Here is a 21,263-nt window from a genome sequence, read left to right on the forward strand (position 1 = left end):
CTACCCTTCCCAGTCTCTGATGACCACTATTCTCTTTACTTCCAGGAGAGCAACTTTTTTAGCCTCCACATGAGTAAAATTATAGAAATAAAAAAAATTTAAATACAAGAAAATAGTAGTATTCAGTATTTCAGAGATTCGTGAACTCTTTGAAATTTTTCATAATTAAATCAGCCAGTATGCCTAAATAGAACATTGCTGAAATACACAAAATCGTTTTTTTAAATCAACAGGTTGTCAGAGTAAGGTTGTTTTATTTGTTTTATAAAGAAAATTGTATAATTGGAAACAGCAGAAGTTGCTGAGAGAACAGAATGTATTTTGGTCTGGTTTTTTTCCCCTGGGGAAGTGAGAAAAGAGGAAGTAAAGGATTCTGGGAACCTGCCTTCAGCACCCAGCTTCAGCTACCAGCCAGGCGGCTGTGGGCAAATTCTTAGTCTCTTTTTGCCTCAGTCCTCATCTGTAAAATTGAGATGATAATAATAATACTTATCTAATAGGATTGGTATAGAATTTAAATGAGTTAATTCTTATATAATAGAATTGTGCCTGACATAATATCCACTCGCTTACATTTAGCTATAGCAATATATGATTATAATTGTTATTACTATTATTAGATATCTTATATTTGAATGAGAAATTTAAGTTTTCCAAGCCTTTTGTCATCATACTTTCATCCTTCAAGCAACAGTGTCGAGTCCACAAGGGCGTGTATTTATTATACCTGTTTTAAGGATGAAGTCACTTGAGCCCGGGAGAGGATTAGTAACTTGCCCAAGGTCACTTAAGTAGTGGCAGAGCTGGGAATCTCATCTAGTATTCTCAATTGACCCTTTCCAGTAGCCTGAGAAGTAGGTATAAACCACGGAGAAAGCATTACGCTTGAGGCCTGTATAACTCCCTAGTTACACTGTGGGTGTTCTTCTTTGAATTATATCCCAAGAACAGCTCACCAGTGGTTACTTGTGGATGGCTTGAGAGTGTGTTCATTTTACCTAAAACCCCAGCGAAGTCTAAATTTTAACATTTCATAGCAGAGGGCTAACTGTATTAAAATGATGGTGTCTTCATCCAACTTAACTGTATTTAAGGCCCAATTCCCTGTTACCTATGTAATATTGAGTCACTTTTGTCCTTTTGTAAAACGAAAATCGCACTACTTTGCTCCCAAATTAAGGATCTGGATCCGTTGATCTTGCCTAATTGTTTTCAGATACAGAATCTGTAATCTTGCTTAACTTTAAGCTTATACGGGGAAAAAATACGAGCTTTAGAGTCAGACAAAGATGCATTGAAACCTGACTCTGTCACTTAACATTTTTTAGCCTTGGACTAATCAGGGGACCTTTTTGAATCTTAGTTTTCACATCTGCAAAATAGGAATGTTCGAATGTATGCTTTGGCACTGTTATAAGGATTCAAGGTAAGCTAACGAAGAGCCTGGCTTTTGGGAGGAGCCCAGAGACAGTGGGTACTGAGGCTCTGGAAATTCTACCTATATAGACCAGTGGAGTTGTACCTTCTGCACCAAAGACAGTGTATGAATACATCATTGGGTTTTGGAAAATCAAAATGAATATAACCTAGAGCTTTACATATTACAAAAATATTTGAAAAGATATACAGTAGGCCAATTTATTTAAAAAAGATATACAACAAAATGGTAACTGTATTAATAGCTTGGTAATAGAAAATCAAGTGTATTTTGGTTACATTTTCTAACTTTTTATGATGTGTATGTCTACTTTTGTAGTAATAAAAAGGTTTTTTTTTATTTAAAACATCATTTACATTAAAAAAAAAAAAAAAAAAGAAAAGAAACACAGCGGGCTGGGTGCAGTAGCTCACACCTATAATCCCAGCACTTTGTTAGGCTGAGGCAGGAGGGTCACTTAAAGCCAGGAGTTCAAGACCTGGCTGGGCAACATAGTGAGACCCCCATCTCTATAAAAAATAAATAAATTTTAAAAAACAGAAAGCAATCGTACCATGTTAACATATGTGTTCTCTTAATGGGTAATTTCCCTCCTCCTTTCTACTTTTCCAATTTTCTACAGTAAGCATGTTTGTATGAATAATGGAGAAGATAAAAGTGCATTTTTCTTTTTTTGAGATGGAGTTTCACTCTTGTAGCCTGGGCTGAAATGCAGTGGCACGATCTCAGCTCACTGCAACCTCTGCCTCCTAGGTTCAAGTAATTCTCCTGCCTCAGCCTCCCAAGTAGCAGGGATTTGCAGGCACCCATTATCATGCCCAGCCAATTTTTGTACTTTTAGTAGAGACAGGGTTTCATCATGTTGGCCAGGCTGGTCTTGAACTCCTGACCTCAAGTGATCCGCCCGTTTTGGCCTTCCAAAGTGCTGGGATTACAGGCGTGAGATACCATGCCCAGTCAAAAGTGCATTTTTCATAGGCATAAACACTACCCCAAAATGGAATTTACAGTACATTAGAACTCACAAAAATACAAATTCTTGGGAATGTGGGAAGATGTTTCAGGACCAATAGATATAATAATAATACTAATAATAATAGGTACTCTTTATTGAGCATTTTCTGTATGAGGCTCTATATTTGAACTTTTTCCATGCATTTTCTAACTTAATCCTCACAACAGGTTAATGAGATTGATTTCAGTTGAGGCTTGCAATGATGTAAATTACCCAAGGCACGATTCAGAATTTAAACTTGTGCTTTCAAAGGAAAAATAAAATCCTCATGTTAATGAAAGAAATCTTCACTTATGCTAAACTGGGGAAATAAAACTTTCCACAGAATTTATGACCAAATTCACATTGGATCAAGTTTTCTCAGCTGTTAGCTATAATATAAACTTAAACTACCACTCCATATTCTATTTTTTTTTCTAGAATTTCTTTTAATTGGGTAACTTGGGGGGTGAGGGAAGGAATGGGGGTGGTTTTAATAGAGTATCTTTTTCTTAATTTAGGCTTAAAAGTCAGCATAGGAAAAGAAGGGGTACAGGTAACATGAAGGGAGAGGTTTGTTGAGTGGAAATGGGTGGTGATACTGGAAGCTGGTTTTGTGCACTCCAAGTGTGGAGGAAATGGCTAAGTAAATCTGCTCCTCTTCTATAATGGGTAATGAACTTGGTGACAGTCTTCCTTTTAGCCTTTGGTTCCCAGATTAGGAAAAGATGTTAGATTAGAGTTGAAGGAAATTTCATATGTGAGTATTCATAATGATTAACCCTTTTTTTGGTAAGAATTTCCATATTCACGTCTCATAAGTTGCCTTATGTCCTGGGCTTTTTGATAGGTTGGCTTTATCCTGTCTCTTAAGTGCACTTACTCATACAGTACCCTTCTGGAAGTTTGATATTTATTTTAAAAATTATTTCTGTGAGCCCTTTGAGAGGAGGGCAGGCAGTAGCCTGGCTTATTCATCTTTATATAAAAGCAACTAACAGGCTGGGTGTAGTGGCTCACTCCTGTAATTCCCACACCTTGCGGGGCCAGGGTGGGAGGATCGCTTCTCCCCAGGAGTTCAAGACCCACCTTGGCAACATAGTGAGTCCTCATTTCCACTAAAAATAAAAAAACTTAGCCACATGCGATGGCACCTATAGTCCCAGTTACTCAGGAGGCTGAAGACGGAGGATGACTTGAGCCCAGGAAGCCGAAACTAAAGTGAGCTGAGATTGCACCTCTGCACTTTAGCCTGGGTGACAGAGCGAGACCCTGTCTCAAAAAGCAACTAACAGCAACAACAAAAAAAGCAACTAGCAGGAGTCATATTGTTGGCATTTGATACATTTTTGTTGAACCAGTGGATGAGTTCTTATTGGCAGGCAAGGAAACTTTTCTAGGGTTGGAGTTGCCTGATAAAAGCTCAGGTTGCTCTGGGAGATGGGACATTCTGGGCAGGTATGGGCTTGCGGGGATTTGACTCCTGGATTCTACGTAGGACTAAGTGATGTTTAAGTCTTGTTGTAAATGTAAGATTCTGTAATTCTATTTTTCTAGCATGTGCCCCAAGGGAAGAGAGATGGAAAGCTAATTGGAATTGCAGATTATCCTAGAAAGCCTTTGTTAGCAAAAGTGATGAACAGGTTTTGTATCAGCATTGAGAGCAGAAGGGCTTTCCCCCAGTTTCTGGAGTCAGCATCAACAGTGCTCATCCTGTGACACAGTCCCATTAAGCCTGGACTTCAGATTATCTTCCAGATTTAGGCTGAGCCCCAGGAAGGGAATGGTGAGGAGGAGAAACTGCTCTAGTATTTTCAATGCTAGGAAACTAGTGTGAGAAGTTTTAGAATAAGTCAATTCATTGGCATCCAAGTTACAAATACATTTACTTAAGAGCCAGGAAATAATGTGACTCACTAAATATGTTACCTTAAATGATTTTAATTGGTCTCCACACACTATTTACGTTGCTGCCTCATTCATGAGGTCTCATACACTATTATCAATATGAATTTTGTTCCTCATATTTATGACAATTAAAGAAGGTATTAATTTTGTCCAATAAGCTTACAATTTCTGTACGTCAGAAGTTACAAAATGGTAGGCCATAGGTAAAATCTGGCCCCAGAACATGCTTTGTTTGGCTGTACAGTATTTTGTTTTAATTTAATTAGTTACTGATATTTAACATTTTGGAGATTTTACCCAAAAATCCAGATTTCTGGCTTCTCTCTCAGAAAACAAAAATACCAGATTTGGCATAACTGCGTCATACCTCCTACCCAGCGCCCATTATCTGGAGCTTGGTGGTTAGATGAAGCCTGTGCCCGTTATGTTACCGTGGTCATGACCATCTCTTGTTACTTTACACCCTGCCTGCATCTCTCATTTGGGGGACCTGTCCGGCCTGTGAGGGCATTGGAGTTTGTGACCCCTGCTCTATGTGTAAGGCTCACAGGCAGGTCTTACATCTCTAAGTGGCTGTCGTTTCAACCCTGTGAGGACTGAACAATGTGAAGTGTTTCACTGGATTTGAGCAGAGTGTTGTGCCTTCGGGATAATCCTGGCCAGTCAACTCTGTAACCAGAGGGAAGAAGAAAAAAGGTATTCATCCTGTGCTGCGCTGTTGGCATTTAGGAGAGCCCTAGTCTAGGAGACCGGGCCTCAAGTGCCCTGCAGACTGCTCGCTTGCCTCCGCTCATGGTTACTTGGCACCTGTGCTTGGGGAAGCGTCCAATGGAGTGGCAGAGGCTCAATGCCATCCATTCAGACAGCTTTCTGAATGCCGGCAGCCAAGAGAACATCAGCTGTGCCTGTGAGTAGTGTGGGTCCCCGCCAGAAACATCTAAACTTCAAAGGGAAAAAGATCGTACTGTGGGTCGATGTGGAAAGCTTTTGGTCTTTTTGAATTTTGCTCATTTTTACAGAGAAGGAAGACGGTGTGAAGCATTCTGATGGACTCTACCTGTTTTCAGGTGCCAAGATAATTAAGCTAGAGTAGTTGCATTTAAAACCTAACCATGAAAATAAAATGAATACAAAGAATTTCTGTTTGTTGTCAGAGCTACCTTAGAATTAGGGAAAGAAGATCATGGATGAATCTGATTGCAGATTTCATTAAAATTGAAGTTACATATTCACGACTGATTTTGATTGCACCATTTCTAAGGTCTTAAAGTGGTGGGGCTGGGGTGGGTGACTTATAACCGAATAACCTACTCTTTCGTTCTAAAAGAAAAAGAAATCGTGCTTTCGTTTGGACTTGAAATTTTATTCTCATGCTGTCCCAAGACTGAAGTCTGATACCTGGAATTTATTAGCAGCAAAATGTACTGTTTAAAAATCTAAAAAATCGGCCGGGCACGGTGGCTCACGCCTGTAATCCCAGCACTTTGGGAGACCAGGGCGGGCGGATCACAAGGTCAGGAGATGGAGACCATCCTGGCTAACACGGTGAAATCCCGTCTCTACTAAAAATACAAAAAACTAGCCGGGCGCGGTGGCGAGTGCCTGTACGCCCAGCTACTCGAGAGACTGAGGCAGGAGAATGGCGTTAACCCGGGAGGCGGAGGCTGCAGTGAGCCGAGATCACGTTACTGCACTCCAGCCTGGGCCACGGAGCAAGACTCTGTCTCAAAAAAAAAAAAAAAAAGAAAGAAAGAAATCTGAAAAATCTACGATCCTGAAGACAAGCATGTGCAGACCAAAGCTCTCTTGAAATCCCTCTGGAGCCCATGCGTGATTTGGTGACTTCCTCAAGACCTTCATCATTTACTTTACATTTGATTCATTTTCTACCATGCTGCCTTTCCTCACATGTCACTCCTGAGTTTCTCCTCTTTTAAATTTCTCTAACTCTCCTTGAGCTATGCTTCCCTTTATCCTTTTCCTGCTCCCACCTTCCCTCTTTCCCTAGACCATACCAGTCTGGTGTCTTCTGTTTTCCTCTCTTTACTACCTCCGCCTCTTTCCCAAGACACAGGGAAATTTAACAGAGGGGAGCGTACCGTGTGGGCAGAACGCTGGGGAGGAGAGTTTAAATTAAAAGGCAACATTTACATTGTAGATGCGTAATTAGAGGGAGAGGTGGTGAGAGCTGTCTGGTGCTGGGGATTCGGATGGAGGAGGACAGTATTTCTCCAGCAGTGCACTGTAAGAGCTATTTATGCATCTGATCATGTTTAAAAATGAAACTCTTCCAGATAAGAACAGATGTAAAGGGGTGGGCGTGGCAGAGGCAACATTACTAATCATATTTGAGGCCTTACAAAGAGCTTGTAGAGAAGTAGAGGTATGAGATTAGAAAATGTTAACATTTTCATCATAGTATTTCTGCAGTGCTGCTTTGTTGTAATTTTTAATGATATATTTTTAAAGAAGTGTAACTTTTCAAAGTAGTTTGCAAGTTTAATAGACCATAAAACAAATAAGAAAAGCAGAAGATCGGTGTTTAAAATAATTTGTAATTTTAAGCCACTTTCATTCAAAATTTAAATCTAATTATATTGAAAGGCAACTCGGATTGCATTATGGTACTCACAGATCCTTCCATTCCATATCCTTGAACATAGCTGGAACTGCCCCCTCCCTTATCAAGATTAACACAAAACATTGTTAAAAATCTGTTGTTCCCTGTTTGGCAGGAAATGTCATTTTCCTGATAATTTCATTAGTTAGAACATAAATCTACAGCTATCTTTTCTAAATGTGCATAATCTGCATTTGTTTTTAACTTGTTAAATAAGTTGAAGCATTTCCTGTAATAAGTGAACAAAGAGCTGAATCAAGATAGCATCCCATATCATTTTAGAATATTTACTTTAAAATCCCCTAATAATTAGCCCAGCCTCTGCCTACCTAACCATCCTGCAATACAAAGCAAACTGCCATCCTTGTAACACCCTGAGCTCTCTAGACACTCTCAGCCACTCCTTTTGTCCATAGTACCCTTTCGGAGCCCACCCACAACTTGCCAAAGTTCTGCTTTGCTGCTAGCTCCAGGTCACTCCAGAGCCTTCCGTGATTTACCTGGGCAGAATTTGTTGTTCCTGCCTATGTGTTCTCATAGTACTTTCTTCATGCTTCCATGATAGGGCTTATTACCTTGCATTATAAATAATGAGAATTATAAAACTAATAGTTACATGTTTTCCTGTCTGTAGACCAGGAGGTAACCTGGGAGGCCCCAAGGTCAAGAAATAATGGATTTTTTGTATGTCCAGAGTCCATTACCTGGAATATGCTCAGTAATGTTTGTCAGATGAGTAACATAAGCATTTTTATATTTACTTGTTCCTCGTTGACTAGATATTATTTAATGAACATTGTTGAATTCAGTTTTTTTCAGATTATGCAGGTAAAAGCTGGATGTTTGTGCAGGACTAGAAGTATACTTTTATTATAGAGTTTGACTCATATCTGAGGATGAAATAGAAGACTTACTTTTAACACAGGTTGTCTGTCACATTGGACATTTTCTTTGGTGCTTGAAGAGATAAAATAATGAAGAAGAGAATTAACGTATCTGACATTTTAAATCTAGTTAATGGTCAGTACTTGCTAAGGCCTGAAAAATCTTAAAAGGTGTGTGTGTGTATAGGGGTGTGTGTGTGTGTGTGTATGTATAATTTTTTTTTAGGTGAAAAAATAATTGCCATCTCAGAATAATTTTGTAGCCTACAACTTGAAAGGCTTTTATTTTATGATTTAGAATTGCAGCTTTCAGTTGTAAAATGGATGTTCAGGAAGCATGGGTAGTGAGGCTATTCTCTGGCTTCCTTTTTTCAGCTTCTGATCCAGAGTCCAGGTAGTCCATGTGGACCAGAGGTGATTGGAGCTCTCATTTATTGAAATGTAGTTAAAACAAAATAAGAAAGTTGCCAATAGAAATCCAATCAAAGTCTCAAACAGAAAGCTGGGCATTGTCGTGGTTCGTGCCTATAATCCCAGCACTTTGGGAGGCCGAGGTGGGAGGATTGCTTGAGCCCAGGAGTTAGAGACAAGCCTGGGCAACATAGCAAGACCCTGTCTCGATTTTTCCTAAAAATCTCTAATAGAGGTATAAAGAAAATTAAGTGAAATGATTAGTATTTCCTTTGTCAGTATTTTAGATTAAGGTATTCTCTTGTGGTAGAAGTAGATATATAAAATATACTTTTATTTCAGAGATGTTTAGAACTTTATGATATTCAATGGATATAATTGGAATTCTTTTTCACTGCTGACCAAATAAGATACTGTTTATAGGAGAAACCTTATAGGGTTGGAGGCCATAAGGAGCAAAGAATAAAGAAGAGGTCGTAATGCAGTGGCGGATTGCAGGGAGTGGAGAAGGAAAACCATTTTTTTGAATTAGCAAAATTTGGTGCCTAAGTCGATAGGTGCCTAACTAAGCATTTTGATAACTTAGTATACTTATTGAAACAGATGTACACCAGAGATAGTTGTTGAATACATACTATGTGCTCTGTGGAAATTTAGAAACATTTTATTTGTATTCAAGGATCTTATAATACATTATAGTTCAAAACTTTATGTTAATTAGAACATAATAGCAATAGTACAATAATGATCTCAAACAAAAGCAGTTGACCTAAATACATAGTTTCCTAGAAAGCCATGACATTCAGGAAATACTAGGAAATTAGTTTTAGGCATTTAGCTAGTTTTTTTAAAAAATTTTGAATTTTGGGGAGTTCTTTTGGCTTTAGGTAAATAATAGAAGGCCAGGCGTGGTGGCTCATGCCTGTAATCGGAGCACTTGGGAGGCCGAGGTGGGCGGATCACCTGAGGTCAGGAGCTCAAGACCAGCCTGGCCAACATGACAAACCCCGTCTCTACTAAAAATATAAAAATTAGCTGGGCATGGTGACAGGCACATGTAATCCCAGCTACTCAGGAGGCTGAGACAGGGAGAATTGCTTGAACCCAGGAGGCGGAGGTTACAGTGAGCCAAGATCACGGTACTGCATTCCAGCCTGGGTGACAGAGCAAGACTCCCTCTCAAAAGAGAAAAAAAGTAGATGATAGAAATGGCACTAGATACTTGGCACCTAAACTGTTATTTGCTGCATCAACTCTCATTGGATTAATAGTTGTACATTCTCGGCCGGGCGCGGTGGCTCAAGCCTGTAATCCCAGCACTTTGGGAGGCCAAGACGGGCGGATCACGAGGTCAGGAGATCGAGACCATCCTGGCTAACACAGTGAAACCCCGTCTCTACTAAAAAATACAAAAAAATAGCCGGGCAAGGTGGCGGGCGCCTATAGTCCCAGCTATAGGGAGGCTGAGGCAGGAGAATGGCGCAAACCCAGGAGGCGGAGCTTGCAGTGAGCTGAGATCCAGCCACTGCACTCCAGCCTGGGCGACAGCGTGAGACTCCCTCTCAAAAAAAAAAAAATAGTTGTACATTCTAATATATTCTAAACATTCTAATAAAGCATCTAGAAGCACAGGCCTGGGTCACTTTAGCTTGCTTTGCGTAATTACACACTATGTATAATTGCCGAACATTGTAAGTTTACATCATAGTCTCTGGAGTCAGACAAACCTGAATGGGAATCCAAATTCTGGTATTTATTAATTATCATACTTTGAACAAAATACTTACACTCTCTCTGTTTCAATTTTATAATCTCTGTAATGGAGGCACCACATAATAGGATTGCTATAAGAATTAAATGAAATAAACTGTATCAAGTACTTACCACAGAACCTGAAAACATCATAGGAAATCAATAAATATTCTCTTATTAGATATAAATGTTAAATTGCTTAAGAGTCTAAACTAATTTCTAGTAGACACTTTAAAATTGGAATTATTGCAATAAGAGAAATAGCTTTAATTTGAAAAAGGCTCAATTTGCAATTAACTCAGTACTCAGTACAAAAGGTTTAAACTAGTTTAAAAGTTTTTCGTTTTTTTTCTTTTTTTCTTTCCAATATTTTCCCAAAAAAGTTTTCCATTTTTAAAACTTACTCAGAGAAAAACATGTGTAAGCTTTGATGTTTATTCCATGAAACTTCATGTTGAATTGTATCAGGAAAGAATGTCAATGTTTGGCAAATGCCTTGAACCTTTGTCAGTAACACAGTCATTCCAAATGCCTTTGTCAGGAACACAGTCATTCCAAAATGCAAATCTTTGTACTCCCTGTAAATCAATAATTCCCACACACTGTCTTTCTCTAGTAGTAAAAATCAATCTACTAATAAGACCTGAAATGTCTTTGCTTAATTATGGGGAAGTTCATGAAACCCTGCCTCTTGTGCATTTTAAATAAAAGTACAATAGTGGGTCATTCAGATTTACACTTCCTTAAACTGCCCTTTCCTACAGTGTTGTTAAACCTCGATCATTGAACACTCTAATTTATTGCCTTTTATCCTGGCTAACTTTCATATGAAAAAAAAGTACAAGTTTGTTTTCCATACTTTAACTAAAAATGTTATATAGGCCAAAATATAATATTTGGCTTTCAAAAGTTATGAAAAACTGACAGTTTTTTAGTAAGCTTTTATTCTAAAATACTATTGAGGTTAACATCATTTCAGATGAAGGTATTATAATGAAGACTTAGAACAATGAATACAGCCTCTATGTGTCAGAAATTTTTTGAAATTTGCTTTACTTTCACATCTGAAATAATGAGGATTAACTGCACCTGTACTGAGAAGACAGTTTCTTATTTTCTTTTAATTTTTATTTATTTTTTTCTTCCAGTCTTACTTTAATACAAAAGAGGATTTTATTATAATTCTGTTACCCCCTAGATATACTAGTCACCTCTAGAGTTCTGAGATGAGCCTATAATTTTGAGCTTGGAATGAAAGCAACTTGATTTTATATTATGTTCGTTGCACTATTTTGTTTGCTTAAATTGCTGGTGCTATCATAATTCTAAAGTCGAAAAAGACCTTAGGGAGTCATATTTTCCTTAAGACAGTGACCTGGAAAGTTACATTTGGTTCAGCCACCCGAAACTTCCTAGAAAATAACTCTTCTGGACTAGGATATCAAGAGTATAATTTTGAGTTTACTTAAGGCATGACATTTCCATTCCCCACATTTGTGCAGCCTCCCAAATTCTACATGTCCAGAGCCAACCCCTCTGAAGCCATCTGTGATGATGACCCCCAAGTGGCCTGAATGTCCCTTAGACTAAGTAGTCTGCACCATCATATCTAGAACTTGTATTTTTCTTTTTTCATTACACATTTAATAATTGGCCAGCACAGTACTTTACATAATGAGAAAGTATTTTCTTATTTCATCTGATTGAAACCTTCCATCACCTTTGGAAGGGAAATATGGCAGTTATTAATGACCACTTCACAGTTAAGGCAACATTAGCTCCAAAGAAATAGTCCCTTCTCCAATGTCACACCTCCTCTGACTAGAAGCAGTGTTCAGACACTCTGTATTCTGTACTAGGTTTGCCTTAGGCGTAGATTTTGCTTTCTGATTAAGCCTGTCAAGTCCTCAAGGACCCATTCCAATGGGAACTCCACATTGCAGACTCCACTTACGACAAATTCAGTTGCTAATTCCCTCATATCCTAGAGGAGAGCTGTCCAAAAGCCATATTGGTCATTTTAGATTTTTTAGGAGTTACATTTTAAAAAGTAAAAAGAAACACTTGAATAGGTGAAATTAATGTGAAAATATTTTAATGTATAATATATCCAAAATGTTATGATTGCAACATGAATTAATATACAGATGATTGAGACATTTTATTCTTTTTTTTTTCTCATAATAACATTTCAGAATTTCATGTGTGTTTTACACTCACAGCACACTTCTCTTCAGCCTAGCCGTGTTGCAAGTTCGCAGTGACACTTGCGGCTACATACTGGGCAGCATAGTGCTTAAGATTTCTCCACAATGTAGCTGGAAATCATGTTCTACTCCCTAATAACAGATTAAATGGAAATAATCATTAGTTCCACACCAGAAGACAGAAATGAGTGATTCATAAATAATTAAAATAATAAGAGGCTTAGGGGAAAATATGGATACCATTCATTCTTGTGAGGGTTTTTGTTGTTGTTATTAATTTGTTTTGCCCTGTGATTCCTCATTCAAATGGGGGAACCATACAACTTACAAAGAAAACTCTTATTTCATAAGGTGTAGGATGCTAAGCATTGCATTTATTATTCATTTGTATTCTCTTCTGAAATGTAAGTCTGATTATAAATCTTCCTTGTTTAAAATTGTTCAATTTCTGCCCACTGATGCTTCTAAGTATCCTCCATTGAGGTCCTGCTAGACCAACAAGATCCAAATATCCAGCCTGAACACAGGTATTTTTAGTAAGGACGCCAGGTGGTTTTTATCATCAAGCCAATTTGCAAAGCTGACCTGTGAAATAAAATCTGACTCCTTAGCATGCCACATGGGGTCCTTTCCAACCTAGTCTGTGACTAGACCTCCTACCCATCCAGAATTCAATTTCAGCAACAGAGAAGCACTTGTTATAACTCTCCTTCTCTCCCACTTCCTTCAGCCAAACTCCTGATAAGTCAGTCTCAGGGTCACCTTTTTGTGCCCTTGCCTTTCTGCCCAGCCATGGATATGTCCACCCCAGAGTCTCACTGCATCTTGACAGTCTTACCTTGAGGCTATGAAAGTCACTCGCTCTCATTATCTGTCTGTGTTGCCTTTGCCTCCTCGCTGAGAATGGGACTCATGACTTTCAGTCTGTTATTTATGGCCACGAATAAGGAGTCTGGCACAAGGAAATATTCCATAAATATTTTTTAATGAAAGCTTGCTGGTGCTAGTAATAATAACATGTCCATCTGTTTCATAGTGGTTTACAGATTGCAGCACGCTTTTCACTTATATCATCTCATTTAATTCTCAGCACAGCCTTGTAAGGTGGGAAGTAGTATTTTATAAAATGAAACTCTGAGAGGTTGAGCGACTTGCCCCATGTCACATGACTTGTATTAGGTGACACTGTAACTCCAATCTGGGTCCATCCTAACCTAGTCTGGGTCCTTTCTGACCTAATCTGTGACCAAATCTCCTACCCATCCAGAATTCAATTTGGTAAATTGAATTAAGTAGTATACATCCTGACGCTTGCTAATTTATGTGCAGAGTATAAGAGAAGCATAAATCTTGGGTTCAGATTTCTAGTGAAGTGGAGAAATGGCCTTTATTTATTCAGTTCATTCACTTAAAAAAAAAAAAAACAACTCAGTTTTATGGAATTTTTGCCTGCTCCAAATTTTTAGCCTAAAAAAGCTTATTATGCAAAATTTGCACCTGGTGTTTAGTTAATCAACAGTCACCAGGTTGTATAAATATTCACATGAGCAATGAGCATGGAAATAATCAATAGCGCCAGTTAGCATCTCACTGGGTTGCTCTTAAAGACATTTCAATGCCTCTCCCCTGTCATTTAGGAAAATCCCTTCTGTCCTTTGGATAGAGGTAATAGTACATCTTAAGAGAATGTAGACCCTTTTGGTATCATAAGAAAATTCTGGCCAAATAAGAATGTGAAATAACAGAGATAATTTGTGATACTTTAGAAATGTTATTATATTATTTGCTAGATGATCATGAGTATAACACCAGTGTATCAATTTTATGTCCTAGTCGTAGTCATTTAGTAATGTATTAGAGAAACAGCCCAGTGTGGATCAGTCTTTCTGTGAAATATGTATCAGTCTGTGGCTTCACACAAATTTATTTTAAGAGTTAGGGCTTCCCTTTATGAGAGCAATAACAAGACATTCCTTCATTTCCTCTGTTTCTAGGCGATTCCATTTTATTTGGCAAGTATTAGTCAGCAGATTTTTATAGCTTAGAGGAACCATTTTTTCTTTTTTTTTTTTTCAACAAATTAATTGCAGCAGTTTGAAAAGCACACTCATTTTGTGCATTGTTCTTGTTAGATTATTGGTATTGATTCATTCCATAGTGATGCTCTGTAGAACAGAAATGAAATAATAGTCATTTTAAAAAAAAACAGTAAATTTTAGCCTCCATTAAAACAGCCATTATGGTTATTTAGTAGCTCCTGACCTAGATTTAAGTAATGACTGCTTACAGCCTCCTCAGAGATCACGTTTTCTGCCTAAAAGAGGTTGTGCTGTTTTATGCAGTTATGGGGGATTCATGGTGAAAACCTTTCCTAATATTCTATTCGGTAAATCTTTTCTATGCCATTAAGTGCCTTTGGGCTCATGAAATCTTTTTAAAGTGCTTGTCCCCATGTTGGACATTTGACAAAAAGTACCAAAAAGTACTGGGTGTGGAAATAGGAGTTTGTTGTTATTACTATTATCATCATTATCAGAAATTTATCAACAACCGAAATTTCATGTAATTGTGATATAGCTATCTTTTTATGTATATAACAGCTATTTTGAGATATATTTCACCTGTCACACGATTTATCATTTCGAGATTACAATTCAGTGGCTTTTGGCATATTCACAGGTTTTGCAACCAGAGCCACAATCAATTTTAGATCATTTTTATTACCCTATAAAGAAACTTTGCACCCCTTAGCAGCCATTTTTCCCCAACCATCCCAACTCTAGGCAACCCCTAATCTACTTTCTGTCTCTATATATTACTCTGGACCTTTTGTAGGAATGAAATTATAGACTGTGTTTTTTGTGTGTGTGAGTGGTTTCACTCACTAAAGTCATGTTTTCAAGGTTCATCCATGTTGTAAATAAGTACTTCATTCCTTTTTATGGCTAAACGGTATTCTGTTGTGTGGCTATATCACATTTTGTTTATCTCTTTATTAGTTGATACACATTTGAGCTGTTTTCACCTTTCAGCTGTTATGAGCAATGCTACTATTGCACACATTCACATGCAAGTTTTTGTGTGGAAATAGATTTTCATGTCTCTGGAATGTATACCTAGGAGTAGAATGGCTGAGTCATATGGTAACTCTAAGTGTAATATTTTGAAGAACTTCCTGACTGTTTTCCAAAGGGACTGCATCATTCTACATTTCCACCAGCAATGTGTGAGTTCCAGTTTCTCCACATTGTCTTCCAACACTTTTTTTTAATCTTTTTTATTATAGCCATCCTAGTGAGTGTGAAGTGGCACCCCATTGTGCTTTTGATTTGCGCCTCCCTGAAAGCTAATGATATTGAGCAACTTTTCATATACTACTGGCCATTTGTGTATCATCTGGGAGAAACGTCTATTGAGACCCTTTGACCATTTTTAAATTTTTATTATTATTATTATTTTTGAAATGGAGTCTCTCTCTGTCACCAGACTGGAGTGCAGTGGCACGATCTTAGCTCACTGCAACCTCCGCCTGCCAGGTTCAAGCAATCCTCCTGCCTCAGCCTCCTGAGTAGTTGCGACTACAGGTGAATACCACCACACCCAGCTAATTTTTGTATTTTTAGTAGAAATGGGATTTCACCATGTTGGCCAGGATGGTCTCGATCTCTTGACCTCATAATCCACCCACCTTGACCTCCCGAAGTGCTGGTATTACAGGCATGAGCCACCGCGTCCAGTCTGTCCATTTTTAAAATTGAGATTTTGTTTTTAATTGTTGAGTTGTAAGAGTTCTTTGTATATTCTTTACACAAGTTCCTTATCAGATATATGATTGTGAATATTTTCTCCCATCCTGTGGGTTATCTTTTCACTTTCTTGGTGGTTACTGCTGTGTATCTTGTAACCTACTTATCCTTCAAGGCATTATGTGTTCCACACTCTTCCAGTCTGAGTCCGTTTCTGCTCCTCTTTCCATAGCTTCCTGTTGCACTTCTATGTTATGGCAGTGAACAGAGTGTAAATGATGGGTTTGGGATTTGTCTTCCTAACCAGAAGGACCCATGTCTTACGAACCTTTGTATCTCCAGTGCCTAGGACGCTGCGTAACACAAAATGGAAACTCAATAATTGCTTGTTCGCCTAAACTAAAATGAACTTTGAGTCTAAAAAAAATGTTTCAGGTCAATACTAACCCCAAAAAAGCCTCTAAAAAGGGGTGGGAGCCTTAATAGACTGTCAAAGAACCTGGGGGTAGGAAGGAAGCTGCAGTGTCTTATGCAGAAATGAGGCTCACAGTTTTTCTCAGAATTACCCCTTGCACTTACGCGTTCACCAGTTCTAGCTTTAGTTCTGTAGTTCCCATGACGACAGTGGTGCCTCTGGCTGCAGCCGCCTGTGGCCCCATGGCAGAATTCATGCAGTGTGGGGCCCAGTGCACCACGGGCTTCCTTGATTTGTTCTTTTTTGTTTGAGACAGGATGTCACTCTGTTGTCCGGCTGGAGCGCCAGTGGCGTGATCACAGCTCCACTGCAGCCTCAAGCTCTAGGGCTCGGGGGATCCTTGCACCTCAGCCTCCTGGGTAGCTGCGATTGCAGGCGTGTACCACCACAACCAGCTAATTTCTAATTTTTTGTGTGGACATGGGGTCTCCCTATCTTGCCCAGGCTGATTTCAAATGTTTGAGCTCAAGCGATCCACCTGCCTTGGCCTCCCTAAGTGTTGGGGCTACAGCTGTGAGCCAGTGTGCATGGCCCTTTGATCTGTTCTGAGCAGCAGACACGAATGTATGCAACCAATCATTTATTTTACTCATTTTATTCATTTTGAAATATTTCTTTAAATTCTTTGGTGCTGTTTAAGGTGAGCACAAATCTAGTGAAGTCATACTAGGATAGCCATGCCATTTGTTCATGGAGGTGACCTCTGTACTCTGCAGCCCTATGACGCTGGTGCGGTATAAGGAATCCAAAGATTTTCTCTTCCTAACAAGATGTGGTTTTTTTGTTGTTTTTTGTTTGTTTGTTTGTTTTGAGATAGAGTCTCACTCTTTGCCCAGTCTAGAGTGCAGTGGTGCAATCTCTGCTCACTGCAACCTGCATCTCCTGGGTTCAAGCAAGTCTCGTGACTCAGCCTCCCAGGTAGCTGAGATTACAGGTGCATGCCACCATGCCCGGCTAATTTTTGTATTTTTAGTAGAGACAGGGTTTCACCATGTCGGCCTGGCTGGTCTCAAACTCCTGATCTCAAGAGATCCACCCACCTGGGCCTTCCAAAATGCTGGGATTACAGGCATGAGCCACTGCACCTGGCCCCTAATGAGATGTTTCTTATGGTAGTAGTTTTCTGTTGAGTTTTTAAAAATGATCTTTCTTATGATCCTTTCCTTATTTGTCCTAAACTTCTCTAAATTGAAGAGGTAGTTGATTATCTTCCATTTTTTGGAGTTGATTTTTTCGCAGTGATGCTCTAGATTCTGTCTCTTACATGTTTCCTGTTGTGGAGAATGCTGAGTGTCTTGTTTTGATTGGAAAATTACAGATGACACAAAGTAACAGTTAATTTTTGTAAAACGAGGATGAGGATTTAATTGTTAAATCCGTCATTCTCATGATTCCCTAGTTCTTGATCTTAAATCCTGATGGAAGTAAGCAAGAGAATAAAAATGAGACCCAAGAAAAAAGCCTGTATAATTTTTGTGTATTTCTGATGAGATTTGCGATTTGTACTTTTATTTCTTACTTGGCACTAAGGCAGCTAAAAAGCAAAACAAAACAAAAAAACAGAAAACTAGTTGACAGCCTAAGATGTTTGATTTACTTTCTCTTAGTGCAGCAAGGTGTGCTAAAATTAATTCATCTTAAAAGACTTACTGGGATCCCTGAATGGTGGGAAACACCCCCACCCTTGAAATATTCTTTTTCTTCATGAAACAAAAAGAACTCTGTAGTTTGAAAGACAAAGTTTGGCAAACATGCTGATTATGCTACTGTATTGGAAAACACTTACTTTGATTGACTAGTTAAAAGCGTATAATAATGTGTTCAACTCTGGTGTTCAGCACATGTCTGTGAAGTTATAATAAAATCCTGCAATCTAGAGGTGGAGAGACCACGCAAGGACACTTGAGAAATTCTTCCCTGTCTTCCCCCAGGACTCCCCAGAGACAGCACTGCCTGGAGCCTGACCTTATTGAGGGCAGAGATCTTGTTTCATTAGTTATTGTTTCTTCTTTGCCAGGATACAAGCCTGGCACAGTATAGGTGCCCAAAAAAAGGTTTGATGGATAGAAGGATGGGGGAAGTGTTTGATTAGTCAGACTGACAGGTTAGGGTCAAAAGTCTCCAGGGGTACCAGTTACTGGCTGAAATGCTTAGATAAAGTATTTATACTCCTTAAACTTCAATTATTCTTTGTAAAATGGAAAATACTACTAAAACTTACTTCATTAGGGCATAGAATAGTAAACATTGAGTTATTACTAGTTATTTTTAAATTAAGCACATTTCCTGACTCCCCATTCAGAACTTGACCACCTTATTCATGAACTTGCTATTAACTTGCTGTTAATGAACTCGATTAAACATGGTCAAGTTTATGGGTATATATATTATACACACACACATATATACACATATATATATTTATAATCAGTACTGGCCTTCTGTATCTAAGAGGAATAGCAAGAAATTTAAAGAGACATTATTTGGACATTGATTTCTACTAACTCCACTGAATTAGATTCAGCCTTCACTTTTCGGGAAATGTACTGACACTGGGAAAGACGAAATGAAGAAGTTTTCCAGCGTGATGTTCTTGTCTTTGGAGCTTAGCCTTAGGTCTTTAGAACAAAAACAAGTCTGTAGTTATTAGTTACTGTATCTCATTTTCCAAAACACACATGTTTCTTTGTTACAGTCGTTTACAGATATTTTTGCATGCCACATTTTTGCTTTTGAGATTTCCCTGAATCACCAAATGACCACCCTTCAAGTTCCTAATGTATTAAAATTATCAGAAGATTCTTTGAGGACTAAATATGTCGATAAGGGTATTATTTTGAACAACGTGTAAAAGGTGAAGGCCAGCTGAAGAGGCCTTTTTGTCGTGAACAGAATAATAAACTGGAATCTGAGGACTGCATTGTCATGAATGGATTATTTGGCTACGGAAAGAAGTTATTTTTAGGCACAGCATCCCTATAAGCCCTGAAGCTATGTGTTTTACAAACTAGAAATTATGCACTAAATAAAAATTACCAGATGTCAGTCTCTGTATGTGCCAAATGGCAAACGTGTAGTGGTTCAGAGCCTGGAAGAAATGATGCTTATTTCTTTGCCATTCAGACTCAAAAGGGATAGCTGAGATAGAGTGCTGTTGAAAAAATTACAGTGTTTTCAGCTACCCAAAGATGTTATGAATTGTTATCTGAAAGGCTTTCATTCTTTCCCCTCATGGCTCTTTGTGTGTTTGTGGCATTACAAATGTAACCCATATATTTATTCTAATTTATTACGTTCTTTCCTGAGGCTCCTCTTGTCCTTTTAAAGGGTCAGCAGATAACTTATTTAAAGAATCAACCTGGACACAGTATTCTAACAAAGGTCCAATACAGAGCTAAATAAATAATTAGGAGTCAGGGTCAGACGCAGTGACTCACGCCTGTAATCCTAGCACTTTGGGAGGCCAGGGCAGGTGGATTACCTGGTGATGCATGCCTATAGTCTCAGCTACTCGGGAGGCTGAGGCAGGAGAATCGCTTGAACCCAGGACGCAGAGGTTACAGTGAACTGAGATTGCGCCACTGCATTCCAGCCTGGGTGACAGAGTGAGACCCCTATCTCAAAAATAACTAAATAAATACATTTAAAATATACATATATATTATATATATATTTCGTGACTAATATCTTGCACATACCAGCACACCTCATTAATTTTCATGTAACCATCCAGAGGCTTCTCTTCTCTCCTCAGAAATTCGAGCTCAACTGGTAGAACAACAAAAATGCCTGGAGCAGCAAACGGAGATGCGAGTTCAGCTTCTCCAGGACCTGCAAGATTTCTTCCGGAAAAAAGCTGAAATTGAGACGGAATATTCCCGGAATCTAGAGAAATTAGCAGAAAGGTTCATGGCAAAAACGAGAAGCACTAAGGATCATCAACAATACAAGTAAGAGACTTGAATCTAATTCACCTTTCCAAGGGTGATATCCATCCTGCCTTTGCCACCTTTGTGGATTTTCGATTTTTCTATTTTTGTCTGAGTAGTGGTTGTAGAGCATATTCTCATAAATCAAAGCAGCCCTCTACATTTGTAATTTATGGGCATCAGTTTATCATTTCAAACTAGTGTAATCTGTTGACAGTTTTGTCTTTCCAATACATATATATTTATGGATAACTTTATATGCCAGAAGAGAAGGTATCTGTTTGTAAAATTCTTGATTATAGAAACCTGGGAGTTGATATCTGCTATAGGTAGGATAGATTTAAAGTAGCTTTTTGTTCAAGCAAAGACCTCAGATTTTCTATTGTGCATTTATATGAAAATAAGCAGTAAGAATTGCTTGAGTTTAGTGCCCCCTTCCTGCCCATCATGTTTATGGTCATTGTAATTGACACTGATTTAAAACAAAAGTTTTAAGGAAAATGCTATGAATGAGCATCAAGTAAGTTTAATTATAACTTATTTGCTTTAAAAATTACACATAAGATGTTCTGCTAATGAAATTTACCATATGATTTAAATCCTGGGGACAGGACTGGGCAGGGTGGCTCATACCTGTAATCCCAGCACTTTGGGAGGCCAAGGCAGGTGGATCACCTGAGGTCAGGAGTTCAAGACCAGCCTGACCAATATGGTGAAACCCCATCTGTACTAAAAATACAAAAATTAGCCAGGCATAGTGGCATGCATCTGTAATGCCAGCCACTCGGGAGGCTGAGGTAGGAGAATATCTTGAACCCGGGCAGCAGAGGTTGCAGTGAGCTGAGATTGCAACACTGCACTCCAGGCTGGGCAACAGAGTGAGACTCCATGTCAAAGAA

The 21,263-nt window shown here is 38.6% G+C and overlaps 1 protein-coding gene across 2 annotated transcripts in view; it reads left to right on the plus strand.

Annotated features, from left to right (window-relative positions):
- The window catches only part of SRGAP1 (SLIT-ROBO Rho GTPase activating protein 1), a 318,550-nt gene that overhangs the window by 126,584 nt on the left and 170,703 nt on the right, over window positions 1–21,263 (plus strand). For both annotated transcript variants that reach the window (XM_003906716.5, XM_017945988.3), the window contains exon 2: window positions 20,190–20,385. In XM_003906716.5, coding sequence (XP_003906765.4) covers window positions 20,190–20,385 — 196 coding nt within the window. The remainder of the gene's footprint in view (window positions 1–20,189; window positions 20,386–21,263) is intronic.

Source organism: Papio anubis, chromosome 9 (genome assembly GCF_008728515.1).
Source record: "Papio anubis isolate 15944 chromosome 9, Panubis1.0, whole genome shotgun sequence".
NCBI classification, from domain to species: domain Eukaryota; kingdom Metazoa; phylum Chordata; class Mammalia; order Primates; family Cercopithecidae; genus Papio; species Papio anubis.